Consider the following 20014-nt stretch of genomic DNA (forward strand, 5'->3'; position numbering starts at 1 on the left):
GTGGCTCTGCTGGTCAAACTCTTCCTCATCCTGCACATCAATATTACCTCAATATGAAAGAGATGCCACGGATGCCACATGAAAAAAAAAACACATATATACATGATATCCTTAACCCCCACAGACAATCATCTGGAAAACAAACTCGCTGACTCTCTGACCGTGACCATTGGTGAAAAGAGTGAGGGCAGCCTGCTCGGTCTGTACAGAAATAAAACGTACAGAACCAAGAGGGAGATGAGGAGAGGACAGCGCACAGGGAGCTTAAATACAGAGTTGAAAAAAGCACAGCATGTGACTGCGAACAGACAGCACTAACACCAAAGGGGTGAAGAAAAGCATAGAAGGAAGAAAAGTGGTGAGAAACCAAAAGGAGAGGACAACGGTGTGGCTGAGTCAGAAGGTGATGCTTTGGTGTTCCACTCGAAACAAAGATGAGAGCGGAAGATGGGAAGGTGAAAAAAACTAAAGTGGAATAGATGAAAAGAAACTTTAGTGCCTTGATAAAATGAAGCACACAGAGAGATCACACAAGATGCAAAAGAAGAAGAAATGTTACAGCAACAATAACGCACACTGGCCAGTGGCCACAGTAGCCTTCAAGAGCCACTTCACTCAACATGAACACAAAGAAAAGTAAAAGCTGATGAAGAGAGGAAATGAAAGATCACCCTGTGGAGAGGTTGATAACCAATGAGATTTACTTCTGAGGCTGATGAATGAAGGTAGCATGAGAGCGGACAGAAAAACCCACTGCAACCACCGAAACAACTTCAGACAGAGGGACAAGGAGTCAAGGTCAAGAAGAATAGCAAGCAGCAAAGGACACACACAGAGGAAGGGCTGATGAAAGAAAATGAACAAAGTGAAGGTGTTTGGATGAGATGAGCTCACCCTCCTGGAATGATGTTTTCACTGAGCTCTTCCTGGAGTTAAACACAGCTCTGACGCTCACTGAATTACTGTCATAACATCTCATATCAACCATTTGCTGCTTCACTTGTGTGCTGTGTCCATTCGTCTGCTGTGTGCAACTTGTGTCGGCCCGTAAGAACAGCGTGTGTATACAAGCGTGTACACACAGATTACACCGACGGATGTATGCACGTCTTGTTTGCATTTGTGGTGTGTTTTGTTATCGTCGTTGGTGGTGTAGAAGTCCACATCCGCCACAATTCATCTGAATACAACAGTGTAGTGTATCTGTGTTTGTGTCTGTTTGGGTAGACTACCCACGTACAGAGACGTCTCCCCAGAACTTGGCCACATCATAGCCGTTGATGCGGAGGAACTCAGTGAACCAGCTAATGGATCTCTTGCTTCCTTTGTCCACTGTCTCGTCCCGCTCAAAGTTCTCATTGTGTTTGTTGACGGAGTAGTTGGTCAGATGCATGTAGAGCTGGCTCTGTGGAGACACAATGGAGTAAAGAGGGTCTTAAATCATTAACCACGTCTACATGTGCACCTGTATCTTGGTTATGAGGGGTTTTGATCATATTCAGGATTCAGTTTACATGGAACATGGAAATCTGGTTATTCATATCTGTGTATACATGATTTATACAAGTATCCTGAATAGATACTGAAATTGGTATATGTCGTTCACGTTGTTCATAAACACAAAAAACCTGCTAATGACTGGGATACAACTGTGCATGCAAGTCACTGGACATATGTATCTAGATGATGGCAACTGTCTCTGACCAATTTCTAGTTGTATTTAATTTGAAAGCAAGTACAACAGCTTCAGGAGATATTTCTTGCAAAGCCACTTGGAGCTGAGAGAAATTGGCCTGATTCTGGATGCTGAGCATGTGCTAACATGTGTTATTGAGTGGTTGATAATAACCATCCATCGTATAAAACCCTGGTGTATCCCTCTCTTTAAACACTATCACTCACAGCTGAAGACAATGCATCCTTGCCCTTAGCCTACAAGGTAATAACACTGTGACTGCAGGCCACTCCAGCCGCTGATGGCTGTCTGGGAGCCACTCTCTCTGGGATTGAACATCCATCTCCATGGCATGAATCACTCCATCATGTGTCACATACTGAATAAGACAATCCAGTCCAACATGTCTATGTCTTCATTATCCCTGTGTGTGTTTGTGTGTGTGTTTGTGTTCGTGCATGTGTGTGTGGTGTGTGAGTGTGTTAGTGTGTGTGAGTCCCATTATCAGCAACAGGCTGTGCTTCGGCAGATGCAGAACCTCAAGGCAAATAAAAGTTGATTGATATTAGAGATATCTGCATGTGGACAATTATACTGGGCCATGTGTAAATACAGTATCCTGTGTGTGTGTGTGTGTGTGTGTGTGTGTGTGTGTGTGTGTGTGTGTGTGTGTGTGTGTGTGTGTGTGTGTGTGTGTGTGTGTGTGTGTGTATCACGTGAGTATGTTTTTTGTTTTCATAAAGCAATCACGCTGTGTTGTTCGTGTGCCTAATTTAATTATGTTGAGCAGCATGGCTCCAGTTCATGGCAGTGTATGACAAATACATTTCTCTGTGAATCTACTTCTTTACTCAATGTCTGACTCACCTGATTGGGCGCACACTAGGTACTGATTGTACTCCCTAATTTAAATCCATGAACAATTGTGCTTCAAGGGTTTTGACTAATAACTTACAGATACTGTAATGCTTGCAATACTAATCTGTGGTTCTCTTATGAATTATTTTCCAAAGTGGTACCCATAGCTTTTGTTTATATGTTACTACCATAACTTATTCATTAACAGGAGTCCAACAATAACAATGTTGCATCATTTTGGTGGTCAGATGGTGCAGGTTGGTTCTCCAAGTGGTTTGGGTGGGTGCAGATAATAACTAGAATAGCCCTCAGTAGAGTGCATACCTTGGCCAAGGCCCAAAAGTCTCCTTAATTAAATCAAGCTTCACCAAATTGCTAACACCCGGAGCTATCAGCCCTCTTAATATGCCAGGATTTTTTTCATCGAGGTCCATGAATTGTGTTAACTGGATTCACACCAAAATAAAAGTTCTTCCCTGACCTACCTCACATCCTTCTACCAAATTTTGGAGTAATCCAACCAGGAGTTTTACGTTATCGGGTAAAACAGGTCGGGGTGAAAACATAACCACCAAAAAACTTTGACCCCTGCATCACTCTGGTTTACAGATGCCACGTGGATAAAGAAGCATGTATTGTAATTAGTAAAAAGGTATATGTCTACAACCATGAGTGCTTCAAAGACTGTGAATGCAGCTTTAAGCCCATTATAACTATCATTATTATGATCAGTATCACTGATTGTGACTCACCAGGTTGGCCTCACTGGGTGCATGGTACTTCTCTGTGCCCATGCGAACCAGGCCGTCGTTGTAGAGGAAAATGCGAAGCGGGTCGCAGGACGTGACGAGGATGTAGATGCGCAGGTCAAACTTGTAACCCTCCATCAGGAAGGGCTTGTCCAGGTACTCCTGAACGATAAAGTGTTCCTGGGCTGGCAACTTCTCACAGTTACGGATAAGCGAGATCCTGGATAGACAGAAACTTTATTAATCCTCGGGGGGGAAATTGGGGTGTCGTCAGCAGCATAATAAAATATGGCATGGCAAAGACAAAAAAGATAATTAAAAAATGATAGATGGGAGCATAGCGGGGTCCATGAGCATGACTGATGACATTGGCACTGTCTTTTATTTATATATGCTGAGGCAAAAAAATAATGGGCCAAACAGTATACAGGTTGTATGGGTTTCAACACAATATTTAATTTCACAGTCATCTGGAAAAGCTCTAGAAAAGACGAGCTGTATTTCTGGGATGTCGCATTTGGCTACACTGGTGATACGTTCAATCTTCACATCACAGATTAAATTTCCCCTGCTCCTGTTTTAAAATCATGAATATAAAGCGTAATAATCTACAGGAGTAATAGATGCAATCTGAGGAGAAGACGTGTACACACTGCATGGAATCATTTTTACATTTACATTAATTACATTTAGCCCTTGGTAGAAAAAGGGTCAGAGCCAGGGTGCCCTGATGGTTTTTATGTGACCACCACTGCTGCCGAGCGTTCACGGAAAACATGTAAATCAGTGCGCTCAGCGTGCCTGAGGTCTAGCATGAGCAGGACAAGCTGCTTGGCTCTGTGGGGCATCGAGCGTTCCAAACATTTTGTTCCTCTGGCCTTCTAAATAAAACGGCTGAAAAATAAAACGTACGTAAAACAGACAGGTACAAAACAAATGCTGGTTTGTCCGAGGCAATTTCTCTGCGAGCATCTGGAGAACATTGGGATTTTATTTATTTTTTTCGCTCGGTCTAAATTGCACAGTGCATCGAATGCTGGAGCAGGGTCCTTTAGCCGTGTGCAGGTTAATAGGAGCAGACACTTTGCTTCGTTCTAACCTCCACTCTAATTCATTTGCTTTGGTCTCCTGTCACTCACACTCAGGCCTTAAAGTATGCAGACCAGTACTGGACTGTGTTTGAGTTGTGTTAGTTTGTGTGCATCCATGTGGCTGTGCAACAGAGGGTGAGGGGCAATATCTTCAAAACTTTGTGTGTTAAACTGTGTGTGTCTATCCATATGTGTGTCTACTGTGTGTGTTACTGTGTGTGTGCAGAGAGGGTGAGGGGTCGTTCTTAAACAATCTCCCACTATGTATAAGTCCTGGTGCTGACCTATATCACAGACACTCACAAATAAGATCTACTTGGGCTAAATTGGTTTCCTGCACAACCTGGAAGGCTCCACTGTACACATGCAGACCACAGGACACAATATTTTGGCCAAGATGCAAAGACCTCATTGTTCAAAAAAGTACATTTTGAGGTATTGAGATTTTTGTGGCCCAAAGCCACCAGAGAGCAAACATTGTTCTGTTCCTGTGGCTTCTGTAATCACAGCCAGAACATATGGCATCCTGGGAACAGCGCAGACTGTGTTGTTGTTATGTAACGGAAGAATTCACCTGCTCAGTTAACTCAGTTAAAGAGGCGATATCTTCCAAAAAACAGAGCGTGTGAATCTAGATTGGATCAGGTATAATCGTCGATGAAATAAAGTCTTGTTACAGCAACTCTTCTTTTCAGAGGTCTGACAAAACCTTCCCATCTTTTAGACCTGCCTTGGTGTAATGATGTTGTTGTGTTGGGTTTATCAATCACCACTTTCACCCACCAGCTAAAAGACAGCTGTATTAAAGAAGAGCGCCTGCTTATCACGGCTCTTGAACACAAAAGAACAGGGAGAACTTGATGGGAGCCTGACCGATGATGTGAGGGGCCCTCCTAACTGGCAGACAGCACGCTGAATGATGAGGACAGGGTTAACAGTGTTAGTTAGTCGTGGAGGAGTTGCTGTGGAGAAGACGACATGATTGATGAGCCGGGGTGTCAGATAATCACGGCCCACTCTCCCCTGCCTATTTAATTTGGCACCGGAGGGAATCTCGCCTTTTTAAGCCCCACACGCGCTTTTATTTAGTTTCCCTTATAACATGCAGCGCTTCAAACACCAACAATAACTTCATTTGGTTTGGCCGACAGAAAAATAAATTACAGGGGGTAGATATAACTTAATTTCCTGCCGCGTCACACCATGCAAAAAAAATTTAGAAAAATCTAATCATGTGAGCTGCCCACCATTGAGTGGTTCAGCTAAACTCATCATCTTTCATATTCTTAATGTATTGCAATAATTCAGCCTTTGCAGCCTTTTATTCTTTAATAAATAAGGGCTTAGTGCTGCATGGAGTTATAAGTAATGCTCACATTATACCAGAAAGGACAAATTCAAAGAGAATGAGAGGGAAAGGTGAAGCACAATGAGCCATTTGTACTTCAATATCCCCACCTATTGGTGCCAGTGATGAATACACTCCAAAGTAGTTCTTCAGAACGTGCACATCAGGGTTCACATTTTCAAAGAAAAATAAGTCAAAAAGAATATTAAATCAATGTTTTGCGATCTAAAGAGTTTCACCAAACTCTAAAGTGATCAAGAGCCACTGTGCAAAGAAAACTTTTTTTTAACATTTCAGAGAACCCTGTATTTTTGCAAGATCATAACATTCAAAGTTTTGCCTGTTTTTACTTTATATGTAAGTCGTGTGAAACAGAAAAATGAAATAGAATTCTTAGTAAAAATCAGTTACACTTGACCACTTCTTTGAATCATTTTTGCATAATTTTTTAAATATCATATTCTGGTCAGAGAATACCAAATTCTATTTTACCTGCGAGCTCTCAATTCACATAAACTCCTTGTGGGAAGGAGAAGTAACCCTTAATGCCTTGTATCTGAGGTCTTCTCCCAGTAACTGGAACCAGAAACATCTCCAAAAGTCAGGGAGCCTATTTACTAGATGACCAAACTATCTCAAAGGGTTCTTCTTATTATTATCTGAATACTCCACAAATCCAGCTGTCAGGATTGAGAAATGTGACAGAAATGTGACATCCTGTCCTGAGGTACTCTAAATTTTGAAATATGAATTCAGGACCCACAGCTGATGATGCCTCATAAAGGAATCCAATAATCACATGCAGAGACCTTCAGGGAAGGAACTACGGTAGCTGGAAAGGATCATGCATAAGTGTGTGTGTGTGTGTGTGTGTGTGTGTGTGTGTGTGTGTGTGTGTGTGTGTGTGTGTGTGTGTGCATGTGTTTTTCTCCCTCCACTAGCAGTGCTAACTTCTGTTTATGGAGATTGTGACCATCAAGGACAATGAGGCCAACAATGAGATTCACCTACACTCTCAGCATTATGTTTCCACAGACGTCCATGTCAGGGTCAAGAACCTCTTAATGTCTTGTTTTGTTGTGCTTGTCCTTTATTTGTTCTACCACTAACATCCTCCTTTGACTCACTCTCGTGCTTTCTATCCCCTCCGTCAGTCACTCTCTCGCTCTCGAGTCATACTATCGGTGTGATGAGATTGCTCTGGGGCACTTGGCGCCCTCTGACCTACCCGTGACCCATGGCTCCGTTGGCAGGTTTGACGATGAAGGTCTTCTGTTTGCGTTTCCTGCGCAGCTCTTTGACGTAGTTCTGGAACTGAGTGTACTCAGCTGGGAAGATCCAGGTTTTGGGTATGAAGCTGTATTCTTGAGGCTGGATCTTGATCATTCTGGAGAGACGGGGAGGAAGCAAATTTTGGTTCTTTGTTCAAATGATTATGATCTACTTTCCTAATTTTAAGACGTTCCATTCATCCCTCCATCCATTATCTACTGTACACCATTTACCCTGTTGAGGGTCACAGGAGGAGGTGGGAGCCAATCCCAGCTGACATTGGGCGAGAGGGGGGGGTACACCCTGGACAGGTCACCAGCGTGTCACAGGGTCGACTACTAAATTTATAGCATTTTTAAAACTAAAACAATCTCTATTCACACATATTTTGCCACCGGTTGTTTTCTTCTGGAAGGGGGTCATGTGATAGGAACCTGACGAATCAGCGAAGGCCACATGTGTGTGTCTAGGTTTGTCTGGGCCAGTAGCGTTTCCAAACTTTTTCCTTTTAGCGGATCTAAAACTCCGGAGTAGATTGAACACCAGTGTCAGTAGCAGAGTTGATGCATTTTCAAAAAATGAATACATCCATAATATTATGGATGTAGAAAAGACCTACAGTCTCTTTAATTACACTAATCTGCATGTATTTGGACTGTGGGATAACCAAGAAATATTTTTAGATGTACATGTTTTAAAATTATAATTTTCATTTTCTTGTTTAAATGACATCTAACTACATTCTCTTCTTTAACATAAGTGTCTTCTTCTTTATTGGCTTCAGCTGGTCAATGGGGAATGCTACAAGTCCCCAGCTGTAATGTCTTGGGAGGCGAGCTGGCTAAACACTGAGCTTTGAAATACTCCTGCTTCTGCACATCATCAACTGAACCAAAGAAATCTAATGTTCCATGTTAAGAGAGACAGAAAACTTACTTGGACATGTTTCTTGCCAGGCAGTCTTTCCGGCAGATTTCGCCCATGCCAGGGAAATGGTTAATTCTCTGCAGAGGGACAGGCAGACATAATAATGCTGTTAGGGCCATTACGCCACTTAATTCCACCCCCGCCCCTTCATAAAAATGAGCACATTAAAGGCAGCAACCTGAAGTGAGCTTACAATGTCCTGACATTTATGCCCAATTACGGACTCAAAACAAAAAGGTGACGCTGAGACCTTTCTCAACCCTTATTTAGTTTACCATGTTTTTTTTATACTTTAAAGGTTGGGGAGGAAAGAGGCGAGAGAAAAAAAAAGAAGATCAATCTCAACTCCGAGGGGCCGAGGTAATTGGTTCTGCATCACAAGCTCCTGCAGTGACAGTTGAATGAATTGCTTTGAGTGCGTCGAAAGGGGGGGGGCGGGGGGGAAAGGAAAAAACTCTGGATTTTCTGTATTCTTTGACCAAATGAGCCTGAACAGGGGCGTTAATTAGGCTCGTGTGAACTGAAACTTGACAGCAAACTCTCACAGTACATCACTAAAAAGGGAAAAATTAGCAGAGGGAGAGAGAGAACGAGGGGAGAGAGGGGGTGGGGGGGGAGAAAGAACGGAGAGTGTAAAAGGAATCTGTGATTATTATCCAAACGAGACAGACGTAATTAGGGATTCGTAAGAATTGCACAATTATGCCAATGCTGTGAGACGACATGGCTTGTGCAGGGAAATCAAAACCAATTGTTGAGGGACTCCTACTTTTCATCTGAGACATTATCTCATGAAACAGCACAGCAGCACGAGGGAACGAGTGAAAACAATCGAGAGCAAATCACCAGCTCTGTGTGAAACATTAGCCACACCGCAACATGTTAGGCTGTTGCAGTATTTGTAATATTCAATCCGCTCAGCTGAACTCTTGCTGCCCCTATCTTTCCTAACAAGATATAATCTTTCTGACCATTCTGAAATTTTATCGATCATTAGTACCCCCTCTAATCAAATAAGCACTCGTTAAAACGGATGGCGAACCCTGGAAGGAGAGAGGGGGGAGCAGTCAAGATCAAGCAGCAGGACAGGGAGGTCAAACAGAGGTAGGATCACTCTCGGAATAGCACACACAACTCAGAGCAACCCTTGTTGTTTAGGCCTGTCTTATCAACATCACTGGTGACATTTGAAACCAGGCCCACCACCCCCTGCTGCTCACAACTTGTCAGTCTAACTGTCAGTCTTCCATCTGTCTCAGTGTAGGCTCTGTTGTTACCTCTGCCGCTCACTCTGTCCGCCCCTCTCTCCTATTTGCTATTCACCCTCTTACCTCCCGGGGTCTAAGGGAAAGCAGATGGACAGATTCATAGTCTGTCCATCTTCACGTTTTTTTCCCCCTGTTCTATTTTATTCTGACGTTTACTATTTCAATTGAATGGTCTTTGCTTTGCCCAATTTCATCTGCACCAAATGCCTATATAAACCATTTCCTTTTCAACCGCACTCATTACTTTTTCCTTATATTTTTCTATTATTTTACTTCCACTTGGGACAGGTAAAAGATATAAGTTGGTAAGGCACCCAATATGCCCCAGGTAAGGTGAAAACGATCGGGTTTATCATGTTGAAAAACCTGACCCATGGTTTTCATGAAAACTTCTCAATTTACATAAACTGTGTGCACATATGATCATTTCTCGAGACTAACTGAGTAAGGATAATGTAAATTACCCTCCCTAGTCTTAAGGGATACATCACTTTAAAGTACTCCTTAAGAAAACATGCAACATTGTATTTTGCATTGTATTTAGTTGATTATATGTTTCTTTTCATTTAATTTTTTTTAAAGTCCTTTGAGATTCATGATTTTTCTACATAATAACACTGGCTTTACTTGATGAAGTAACTGCAACTCACCGTTATCGCTCCTCCTATCTTTATAAATAGATTTATTCATAAATAAAACATAATATGATGTGCCCATGTGTTTATACAGCTTAGGGTTAAAGGGTTTGTAGTGCAATGACCTCAGGTTCCTCTACATGGTGTTGCATAAACGGCTTAAGTGCAATCACTTTTAAATGTGTTCACATACAAGTGTCAATAAAACTCCTGTTTCTCTTTATTCTTAACAATTTATTTGAAGGCATGTGACAATTCTTCACTGCTGAGTTTAACCAGCAATATTTGTTTGTGAAGCTTTGTTGTCCTCACATGTTATTTGTTGGCATGTACATTAAATAAAATGACAACAGGGATAAATTGAAGGTGTTTTCTGTTTAAATCTTTTTTGACTGTAAGTGAGAATAAACCTTTTGTTACAGATCAGACTTGTTTATACTTTACTGAAGCATGAGGCTTTGCATCAGAGTGGTTTTGGTTTGTTCAATTGAATGCAGTGTAGGAATGCTTTGTTCTCAAGGAATCTGAAGAAATTCATGTTTAACCAAAATAGGAAAAGAAGGGTTTTGTTTTTCTTCACCTTTTCACCTTTTCTCTTAGGGAATACATCACCTTATCTATTACAGATGCACTATGAGGCATGTTATTTTGCTTTCTAAGTCAGATGACCACATATGATCTTTTTCAGACGTGCTCCTCAAAATCTATAATTCCCACTTTTTCCAATTTCCACTGGGAGCTCACAGGAGGGAGCTGATCAGTAACATAATCCTTGGCTGTTTGCCACTGAGCAGTTTTATTGGAGCACGCTGTAACAGTTCAAATCCAGACATTTCCCCATTCTGTGAAGAAATTGAATCTGCCACCCTTTGGGTCATAAACTCTCCTCTCAAGCCTCTGGGTTACCATGGTGTGCTGAGTTGACATGGCAGCCACGCAGCGTACCTGATAATTCCTGAGCTCAGCGATTTTCTCGTGCTGCACGGCCGAGTCACTCCAGATGAGGTTGGCCGTCTCGTCTTCATCCCGGGTCTTGATGAAGTCCATCTCATTGATGACAATGCGAACTGAGGGGAAAAACACTCATTACACTTTATTTTCTATTAATTGAATGAACAACACAGAAATTTAGATAAACTATAGATTCTTTCTTTAGGGAAATTCTCTGAGCTCCTTTCATGTTGACAACCGAGTGATATTGAAGCACAAATGAGGAAATGATATTTAGACCCACAAATCAAATATGTCTACTCTATAGATCAGTGTTTCACTCCAACAGTTTGCTTTGCTTCAATTCTGTTTTTGCATACATTAAGAGCGAAATGGGTCCTGGAGATTATAGATCAAAAAGCTAACAGCAGTATTTACCATTCATGGGATGGTAGCAGAGCAGCCAATCGTAATGTCTCTCTTCAAAAAAGATAAATGAATTGTCCATAATGCATTTAAATCCCAGAGGAAACCCCACAGTATTAGAGATAGGTGGCAAGCCCATTTTGACATTAATCCAACAACTATTTATTATTCAGTGAGTAATGAAAAATTCATATGCCCTAACGAAACGGTATTAATTAATTTTCTTGAAAGCCTTCACAAACCTGGAGAAGGCTCGCCTAATGTTGCATGATGGCATTTGAATGGGAAAAGGACGGTTTCCATGTGACTTCATCCATCTGTACAGGTTGAGTTAGTCGAGGCTAACAGTGTTTTTCTAACTGGAACAGGATGAGTTTACATCACAGCAGGCCTGTGCCTACAGTTCCCGGCAGGGGCTTTCAGTACAAACCTGTAATCAATCCTTTCTTAAATATGTAACTACACATATAAATCTTTAGGCCCTGAGATTACGGTCCCTTCTCAGTGGGTGGGAAGCAAATTTCCAACACCATTTCCCCTGACCTTTAACCTTTACCTGAGATACTATAAATCCTAAAACAAAAAAAGACAGGTGCATTAAAAGCAACAGCAAAAATGAGCCATCCATCTGGCCCTTAGTGTTAATTTCCCTCCGAAATAGCTGTGCACTACCCGCAGAATGACCACTGAGAGGGTCTCGTCACAGCTAGCGAACTGACTCACAGCTAGACTCCCATCTTCCTGCAGAATCCCGCCCGCCCCTAACTTCCACGTGCTGCTGCTGACTCCTTAGTTTCATGGGTTGTACTTCACCCCTGAGAGCTGTGCTGCCACACAATATACAGAGCAGGCGAGGACTGCTTACAGCGCTCTTTTGGTCTATCTCAAAAAAAGAAAAAGGAAAAAAAATCACCGCCAAGTTAAATTACCTCAATAGAGATTTATGTACGTGTGGCCGTGGCCGAGCTGTCTGATTTAAATAGCGTATCAATCAACTAATATTAAATGTGTGTTTGTTAATATTAACATGTTAAGTGTAGTATCTTGAAAAAAACTGAATTTATAACCTCTCTCTGCATTTGTTTGTCAGCAGGTTTGTGCCAAAACTACTTTTAGGATTTACAAGAAACTTGGTGGAAGTTTTATTGACATTTTCACAGATTTACGAGGGAATAATTCATGTATCTTGATGAAAAGATTCAGGCATATTTAGGGGACTAATACATATGAGTGTGTGCAATTTGGTGGGGCTTGATTGAATTTACAGGAACCTCTGGGCCTTGGCGGAGTGCCTTTCTAGGATTAATGCTGCAACTGAAACCACAGCCACTCACACCACTTCTCAACCTTTTCAGGCTACTTGTTTTGTTTTCAAAACAAAAAACATCTTTACTTGGATAATGTACAACGATGAAAGGGTTTCATCAGCCATCTCGCAGAAAGCCTCTTTCATCCTTCAGTGGTTTCTCATTCAAGATGAACTCTGAGATCAAAAGGTATTTCAACTCTGTACACTGACGTTTCTGTAGTGTACATGTCTTAGTGAGCGCCTTCTCAAACCTTTCTTTAATCCAGTCTAATAATCTTTACTCAACATGTTTATGTATTGCTGTTATAACTGCGATTTCAAAATCATTTTAACATCACAGGAGGCAGGGTTACCGTACCGATCTCATATTTGGTGCCAGCAACATTGGCGTTGATCCGGCCTTTTTTCTTCTTCATGTGTGCCTTCCTGCCGCTGCTCTGGTAGGAGCCCACAGATGGCCTCTTCATGGGGGACGCTCCTTGATCCTCTGGAGGAAGAGACAGCAGACAACAAAACTAGATACAGAGACAGCTTGTGCTCCTTACAGGGGGGGGGGTACAAGTCACTGGAGTTTTCAAATATAATTCTCCAATATCTGCTGGGGTTTTAGTTGAGTTGTGTAAGAGTACTTTTATTCATACATGTATGCGTATGTGGCTCTAAGCATGAGAGAATAGAACAGATGAAAAGGCAGGTAGGTAGAGGTATGGACGGGTGTCCGGGCTTATGTGTGCTCCACATTGTACAATATGCATTCAGAATAACCCTGTCGGTCATGGAGAGTTGAGAGTTGGACTTCTCTTACTCACCTCTATCATTGGGAGGGGAGGGCATCTCAGGGGCTGGAGGAGCGAAGGCGCAAGCCAAGCTTTCTGCCAGGCTCGGTGGGCGGGCTGCGCAGGGGAACTCACTGCACCCTCCAAGGGCTCTCTCTCCCACTCGCTCCAGTTAGTCTTCTAGGCTGTGTGGACGATGCGTTCCGGGACGGCCCTGTGGATCATCTGAGCATCTCCCCAGTGCCCCTCAGCAGCGTCGAGAGTAGCAGAATCTGAGCAGGCACTGGAGTTTGAAGGGGGTGATGGGGGAAGAGCGGGAGGGGGAGGGAGTCTCAAGGGTCCACACGGCCCCAGCTTATTTACAGACCCCGAGAGGAGAAAGGGAGGGAGGGGTGGACCGAGGGAAAGATAGGAATGCCTGTGGAGGAGAAGAAAAAAGACCTTTTACAGCTGCCGAACAGCAGCAGTATGGGCTGACTGCTCAGAGGGAGTCTGCGGTGCACACGTGTGGATTAGCTGGACCTGAGTGTGTTGGACATGCGTTTGATTCAAAGCACACGGGCCTATCACAGTCTACATCAGTCAATCTGACATTAATCATAGCAGTTCAGGGAGGAATCCGTGCAGCTCTGACACCGCAGAGCCGTACGGATGAAATAATCTAAAGCTGTGGGATGTCCGCTGGACTAATTGGTATTCCGTGGAACCACTGTGAAATATTAATGTGGCTGTCAAGTAAAAAGAGTTTGCAGCATCTCATTGTGTCTAATACTTATGCCAGCTGGGTTTCATTGTATGGCTGGGAGGTCACTTCATTCAAACAGATGGCATCTTTACAGTGGTTTGTTAAAAGGATGCTTCAGGCTACGAACAATGTGCGAAATTAACACCAGTCCCCAGCCAAAGTCTGTCATTGTTTGGCTGCAGTCTGCTTGTGTGTGTGTGTGTGTGTGTCATCAAACCATTTTTGGAGGTAATCAACCAATGCTGAGATGTACTCTCACATCCAATGTGTGTTGGCTGGAACAGCACAGTGACTCAGTGGCTAGAAGCGCTACCTCACAGCAAGAAGGGACCATTTGAAGCCCTGCCGTCTTTTTCTGTTAGATTCATGTGTTCCTCTTTTTGTCGCTGTGGGTTCTTGTTTCTACATTCCTCCCATTCTCAAAGAACTAGCAGCCTTGACGTAGATCGAGGACTTCTAAGCAACCACAGGTGTGAATACGTGTGACTCCATCCAGCGATAGACTCTAGCAAACCATAAATTGTTTCCCCCACCTCACTTGGAGCGATTCCAGCCGCTTATATGAGCCCCACAAATCAAATGGTGCTAAATGTTTAGTCACAATGATCCTTACAAATGGACTGAGGGGTCAGAAGCTGTCCTCCCTCTTCCAATCACAGAAGGAACAGTATATTTATCAGAGTAGCACTAATCTTTTTTTCTTGTGAATTATGGGATAGTAAAAACTCTTCAAGTCATATCACTTAAATAAAATACGGGAGAAAATATAACCCTCTTTGGTTGACCTGGCCAAACCCATAAACATATCCATCCTGTAAAATGCCTCTTTTTCTCCTTTTCAGGGGGCCACATGCCAAAATGACTGGGGGCCACTGCTTTGTGTGTTTTAATACTTCCTATTTACAAATATTGTGCTTTCTAAGTTTCCAACTTGCTGGTTAATGGTCATAGTTACGTCTTTAAAACTCAAGGGAGTTAATCGTGCTTGATTCCTTATGATATCGCTTGGAAATAGGTAAAACATCAGTAAATCATCAAAAAGTCAAGCTGAACAGATTCAGGAAATTGGTCAGTGGGATATATTGACACATAAAGACCATGTCAATAAATCATAAGTAACATAAACTAGTAAGGCTACAGTGTGCCGTTACATGGTGCTTCTTGTATTTCATAAAGAGATCAACAGCAGCCTCTAGTGGTGAAAAGCCCTGTTCCTCTACCAATGTTTTCTGTCCACACACGAGTCAGATGACACATGTACACACATTAAAATATATGCACACAATCTGACTTAAAAAGCAACCAGGTTGATTTGATTAATATCCAATAACAAATCAGATCAGGGAAACAATCCCATCTCGTTTCTTGGTGGCTCAGTCGTCTTTACTGTCTGTGCACATTGATCCTGGTGAGGACAGAGACTGGCGTGAGATCAACAGAGAGGGGGAGAGCAACAACAAAGAGACCAAGGGATAAAAAGAGGCAAGCTGTGCTGTTGACAACCTGCCCCCACCTCCTGTCGCTGTACAGGAGGAACAGAGAACACTGTCTCAGTAAGTTCACCGGACCTCCGTGTCATGTAAACCCTCTGAGCAAGGAGGTCAGATCAGAAAGACGCATATGATGCAACTAAACGTCTAGAAACACACACAAGTTGAGGGCACATGATTAACTTTACTAGATGGTGATGTTAAATGTACTTGTTCTGCACAATATCACATTCATTTAAGGAACAATACTTTTATCAATCAATCAACCAATCAATCTCAATTTCAACAGGTACTGGGAAAGGAAATAATCAATCTTATGAATTTCAAGTGAGGAAACACCAAATCCAGTGGAAAAGCGAAAACATGATCAAAAGAAAATAATATAACCCTAAGTTGAGTTGATAAAGATAAAAGAATAAGTAAAGTAAGGTATTTAAGTGAAAACAATTCCATGAAAGTCAAATAAATAACCTCTTAATTATTTGTCCCAGTTTAATAAAGTAAATAGTAAAACGTCTCAGCTTTTCATTTGCCTGGCAACAGATCAACATGAGATGAGGTCCTTTGGTTACACACTGACGGATGACCCAGTAACAAGAGACTTTCCTGTGTTTTCATCATTTGTCTTAGTGGCAGTGGTGGTTATCAACCACAAGAGGGCCACATTTTACTGTCGGACAAGAGAATTCAGCTCAATCACCATATTCATATCTTACGTTTGTTGATTTTAAAAAAAGACTTCATTACCTCTTTAAGGAGGAAAAATGTGAGATTTACATTTATTTTTATTTGTATTTAATTTAGTTTGATTTAATCGTCTGTGTTCAATCCTCATTGTCTTTATAATATTTTCTATTTTTGACATACTAAATTAAAATTGGCATCTGCTTATGTGTAAATAGGACATGTTTGCCTTTTTGTAAATTTGTATTTCTATTAATGGATTAAGAAACACCCCGCTTCAACACTGGAATTGGGTAAACGACAAGAAAAAAATGTTACGTTGTAAAACCTCTCCTATATTTCCAATCTTAGTAAAGGTATTCCTTTATAATGAAAGAGAAATGTTTCAGCACTAATCAAAACCATACTGCACTGTCTTATATAAAATACTACACTTTGCTGAAGCTTCATTAAGATGCTTTCCTTGGATAGATTGATTCAGTTTGTATCATGTTAAGTATCAATATTAGAACATCCTCAAAACATTTAGTTCTTTTTTACTTATATACGATTACATTTCACTGCAAAGACAAGAAAACATAATCACATCTAATCCTTCAGTAAAGTATTAACTACACAATCTTAACCAAATCCCTTCCTCTCAGTATATGTCATTAATCCTGAAACGGAGCAATGACACCTTTTCTCCAGCAGAGTGCGCCAGAGACAAAAGAGCACAGCTGAATGGGCAGAGCTCCCATAGATGCTGAGCTCATCGTGCATGTTATACACACACACACACACACACACACACACACACACACACACACACACACACACACAACACAACACAACACAACACAGAAAGGCTTTATTACAGAGAGTCAGCTCTACATGCTGCTCATCTAACGCACTCTCTGTCACTGGCTTAAATGCAAAACAAATACACGTCTGTCTTTCAGGTCATTGTTATGCTCAGTCTTCCCCTCACATCACTGTGCAAGTTGGTAACATGTGTGTTTGTGGTTCTCTTTCAGAAATGTGTATTTGTTTTGTCACACATTCACTAAAAAGTGGCTCAATTTAAAAAGGCCATAGAGAAATGTATCTTTACGCACATAATATCACCACTGTCATTAGATGATTGTGCTTCAGAAATACTCTATCCTCTTTTGTATCAGAGGCAAAGCTGCAAAGACAGCACTGTAAACAGCACTACAATGAGTGTGAGCCAAAGGAACCAAAGCAGCAGGTTCAGTGGTGTCACACCTATTACACAAGTCCCTTCAACGAGCAGCAGTTCGTCCCCCGAGGGGTTTGTTTTATGTCCTCACTGCCCTACATGAAACTACATCTTAAAGGCAGTCGTCAAATACTGAATCAATAGAGACACTCTGGGAAACACCACTTAGCTTTTTGTTGAAGAGCAGGGTTTGCAGACACAAGCTCTTTTCTCTACAGTACATGTGCTGTGCCCCCGATCTTGTCATTATAGCAGGGCCGGGACCTCGGGGTACGTATGACCCTATGACCATTCTAAAGGGCAGAGACCCTGGCTAACAATGGAGACACGTTGAACTGTTACACATCCTCAACTTGAAAATAAATGTAAACAGAAGAATGTTTTGCTGGAAATGGAGCTTCTGTCATACAAATAGTAAACACCATTTTCCCTGCATGTTTTCTCACATTTATAAGGAACAAAAGACCATCTGTAAAAGCTACTGTGAACTTGCAAGTTCCCTTCTTCTTCTTTTTTTAAACGCTTCCACTTTTCATTATCTATTTGGCCACGACCACTGCATTGTCCTTCCAGGAAAAATCTTAGCTGCTCTCACAGGAAACTAGTTGGTCCAGAATTGCCAGAGAAACTAAAATTAGCTAGAAGCAGTGACCCAACACCGGCTTCATGCCTTTTTCTCCAGATACGAGGAGGAACAAGTGTGGGAGCTGTCAGCCCACAGTGAACTGAAATACACCAACAAACAGCCCAACGTTCATCCTAACTTTACATCAGAGAGAAATCTACAGGGATGCAGGCAAAATGGGCCAAGGCAAAATTCAGCACTGTTGTATAAATGTAAATGTACATTCACAACAACCTTGCCTGACCATATATTCTGTCAATGTACACATAGGCGTGTTGTCAATCAATCAATCAAATTGTATATGTATTGCCTATATTCACGAATCACACTTTGTATAATATGACATAACAAGGTGCAACACATACAAGCACATGTACAATGGACACATCTGTCAACTCTTTTCAATCATATCCTTTATCATTTATATCCTCATACAGAATATATTTTTTTGTGTTGTACTATATATAATATAATATAATATTTGGTGTTCTGGATAGAGGGTCACAGTGTCTAATTTCTTAGTTGTAACATGGACCTGTACACAGAGAAGGTTATTGGTCTAACTGAAAAGCTTAAAGTACAATAGAAACATTTTAGTGTTAAACCACATGGCGGGGGGGACAGATAAGAAGTTTGTGTCACTAGGAGTCATGTCAAGGTTGTTATTATTTCCTAAAGACAATGTATTCCAATGCCAGAGACAGGATGGCACAGCACTTAAAACATCTTAACCTATTTCTTTCTCATTTGCAGAATGTAAGGCATCAAACGATGTGTAAATCACAAATTATTTGACAACCTATACATTTTTAAAAATCCAAGATACATGATAATAAAAGGACTATACATCATCCTCATCACCAGGGGCAGAATGTCAGAGGTTACGCTGTTGATATTATTATGTAATCTGTCAGTATGGGTCATCTACAGGGTGCTGTGGTGTGAGAGGGGCACGTTGGACTGAAGAACAGACAGGAATATATCACATGACTCTTCAAACACCACATCCCATCATGCAATCCACCAGACGGCGAAAGCTAAACACCAGCAGCAGACTTGCAATGTGCATACAGAGCAGGTTTTTCTTTTGCAAAGCTACCCCTGATTGCTAAAGAGCTATGCTACTGTGAGGACCCAGTCAATGAAAATCAGTCAATATGGTATCTTCCAGATCACAGGGAGGACTGAAGGCCATCCCCCCCCCCCTTCAGATACTGGGTGTTTTGGGATTAGCGCTAAATGGATTTCTTAAATCTGGCATTTGGGGTGTATTAGCTATTACTGGTTTCGAGGAAAACTTGTCGCGCTGGTGATTTAACATGACACAGCGTGGAAACGTGTGCTATTGCTGTGTAATAAATGCTAGCACCCTGAAGCTAACACCAGGTTAGCCACTTGTATAAAGCAGGTGGAAGGAGCAGCCGGGGAAACGAGCCAGTCAATGCTACACAGTCAAAACTCCGACGTGGAAACGTGACAGCATGGAAGGTCTTAAACATGTGGAGAATGAGGACGTTTCTCTTTCTGCACAAATAGATATAAAAAGCCCCCCAGAGTGAGACCCCGTGGAGGGGCTGGAAGGAAACAGAATGACCCTGCACTGCTGCGTTAGCTTAGCCGCTGCGATGGATGGATGGAGAGCAGGTTACCTTCTTTCTTCCAGACACCAGCTCCTCTGCCGGGCTCGTCCCCACCACACTGTCCCCGAGAAGAGAGAGACCCCCGGACCCGGGACTACCTACCACCCTGCACCGGGGTTCATGGCGTCTACATGCGTTACTACAGCGGACTGACAAGACACTGGACACCCGGGGATCCTGGGCTTCTTCTCCCGAGTCCACGGGCAAAACCACTCGCTCCACGCAGAGGGGGGTGAGGGGGAGCTCTGGAAGGAAGTGCTGAAGTTTGCATTCTTCAACCTGGCACCGGCCTCATACTAAAGTGAGCCGCAGGGAGCCATTAGCCAGGACTGGGAGTCGAGGAG

At 42.2% G+C, this 20014-nt stretch overlaps 1 protein-coding gene across 1 annotated transcript in view; it reads right to left on the bottom strand.

Annotated features, from left to right (window-relative positions):
• The window catches only part of ttll7 (tubulin tyrosine ligase-like family, member 7), a 62683-nt gene extending 49361 nt beyond the window's left edge, over positions 1 to 13322 (bottom strand). Inside the window, exons 1-7 of the mRNA XM_061078623.1 lie at positions 13298 to 13322; positions 12847 to 12975; positions 10769 to 10890; positions 7930 to 7997; positions 6950 to 7108; positions 3286 to 3502; positions 1241 to 1405 (exon numbers count right to left, since the gene is read on the bottom strand). Of these exons, the coding sequence (XP_060934606.1) occupies positions 1241 to 1405; positions 3286 to 3502; positions 6950 to 7108; positions 7930 to 7997; positions 10769 to 10890; positions 12847 to 12975; positions 13298 to 13322 (885 nt within the window). The remainder of the gene's footprint in view (positions 1 to 1240; positions 1406 to 3285; positions 3503 to 6949; positions 7109 to 7929; positions 7998 to 10768; positions 10891 to 12846; positions 12976 to 13297) is intronic.
• Between the last annotated feature and the right edge of the window lie 6692 nt (positions 13323 to 20014).

The sequence above is a fragment of the Limanda limanda genome, chromosome 9, assembly GCF_963576545.1.
Source record: "Limanda limanda chromosome 9, fLimLim1.1, whole genome shotgun sequence".
NCBI classification, from domain to species: domain Eukaryota; kingdom Metazoa; phylum Chordata; class Actinopteri; order Pleuronectiformes; family Pleuronectidae; genus Limanda; species Limanda limanda.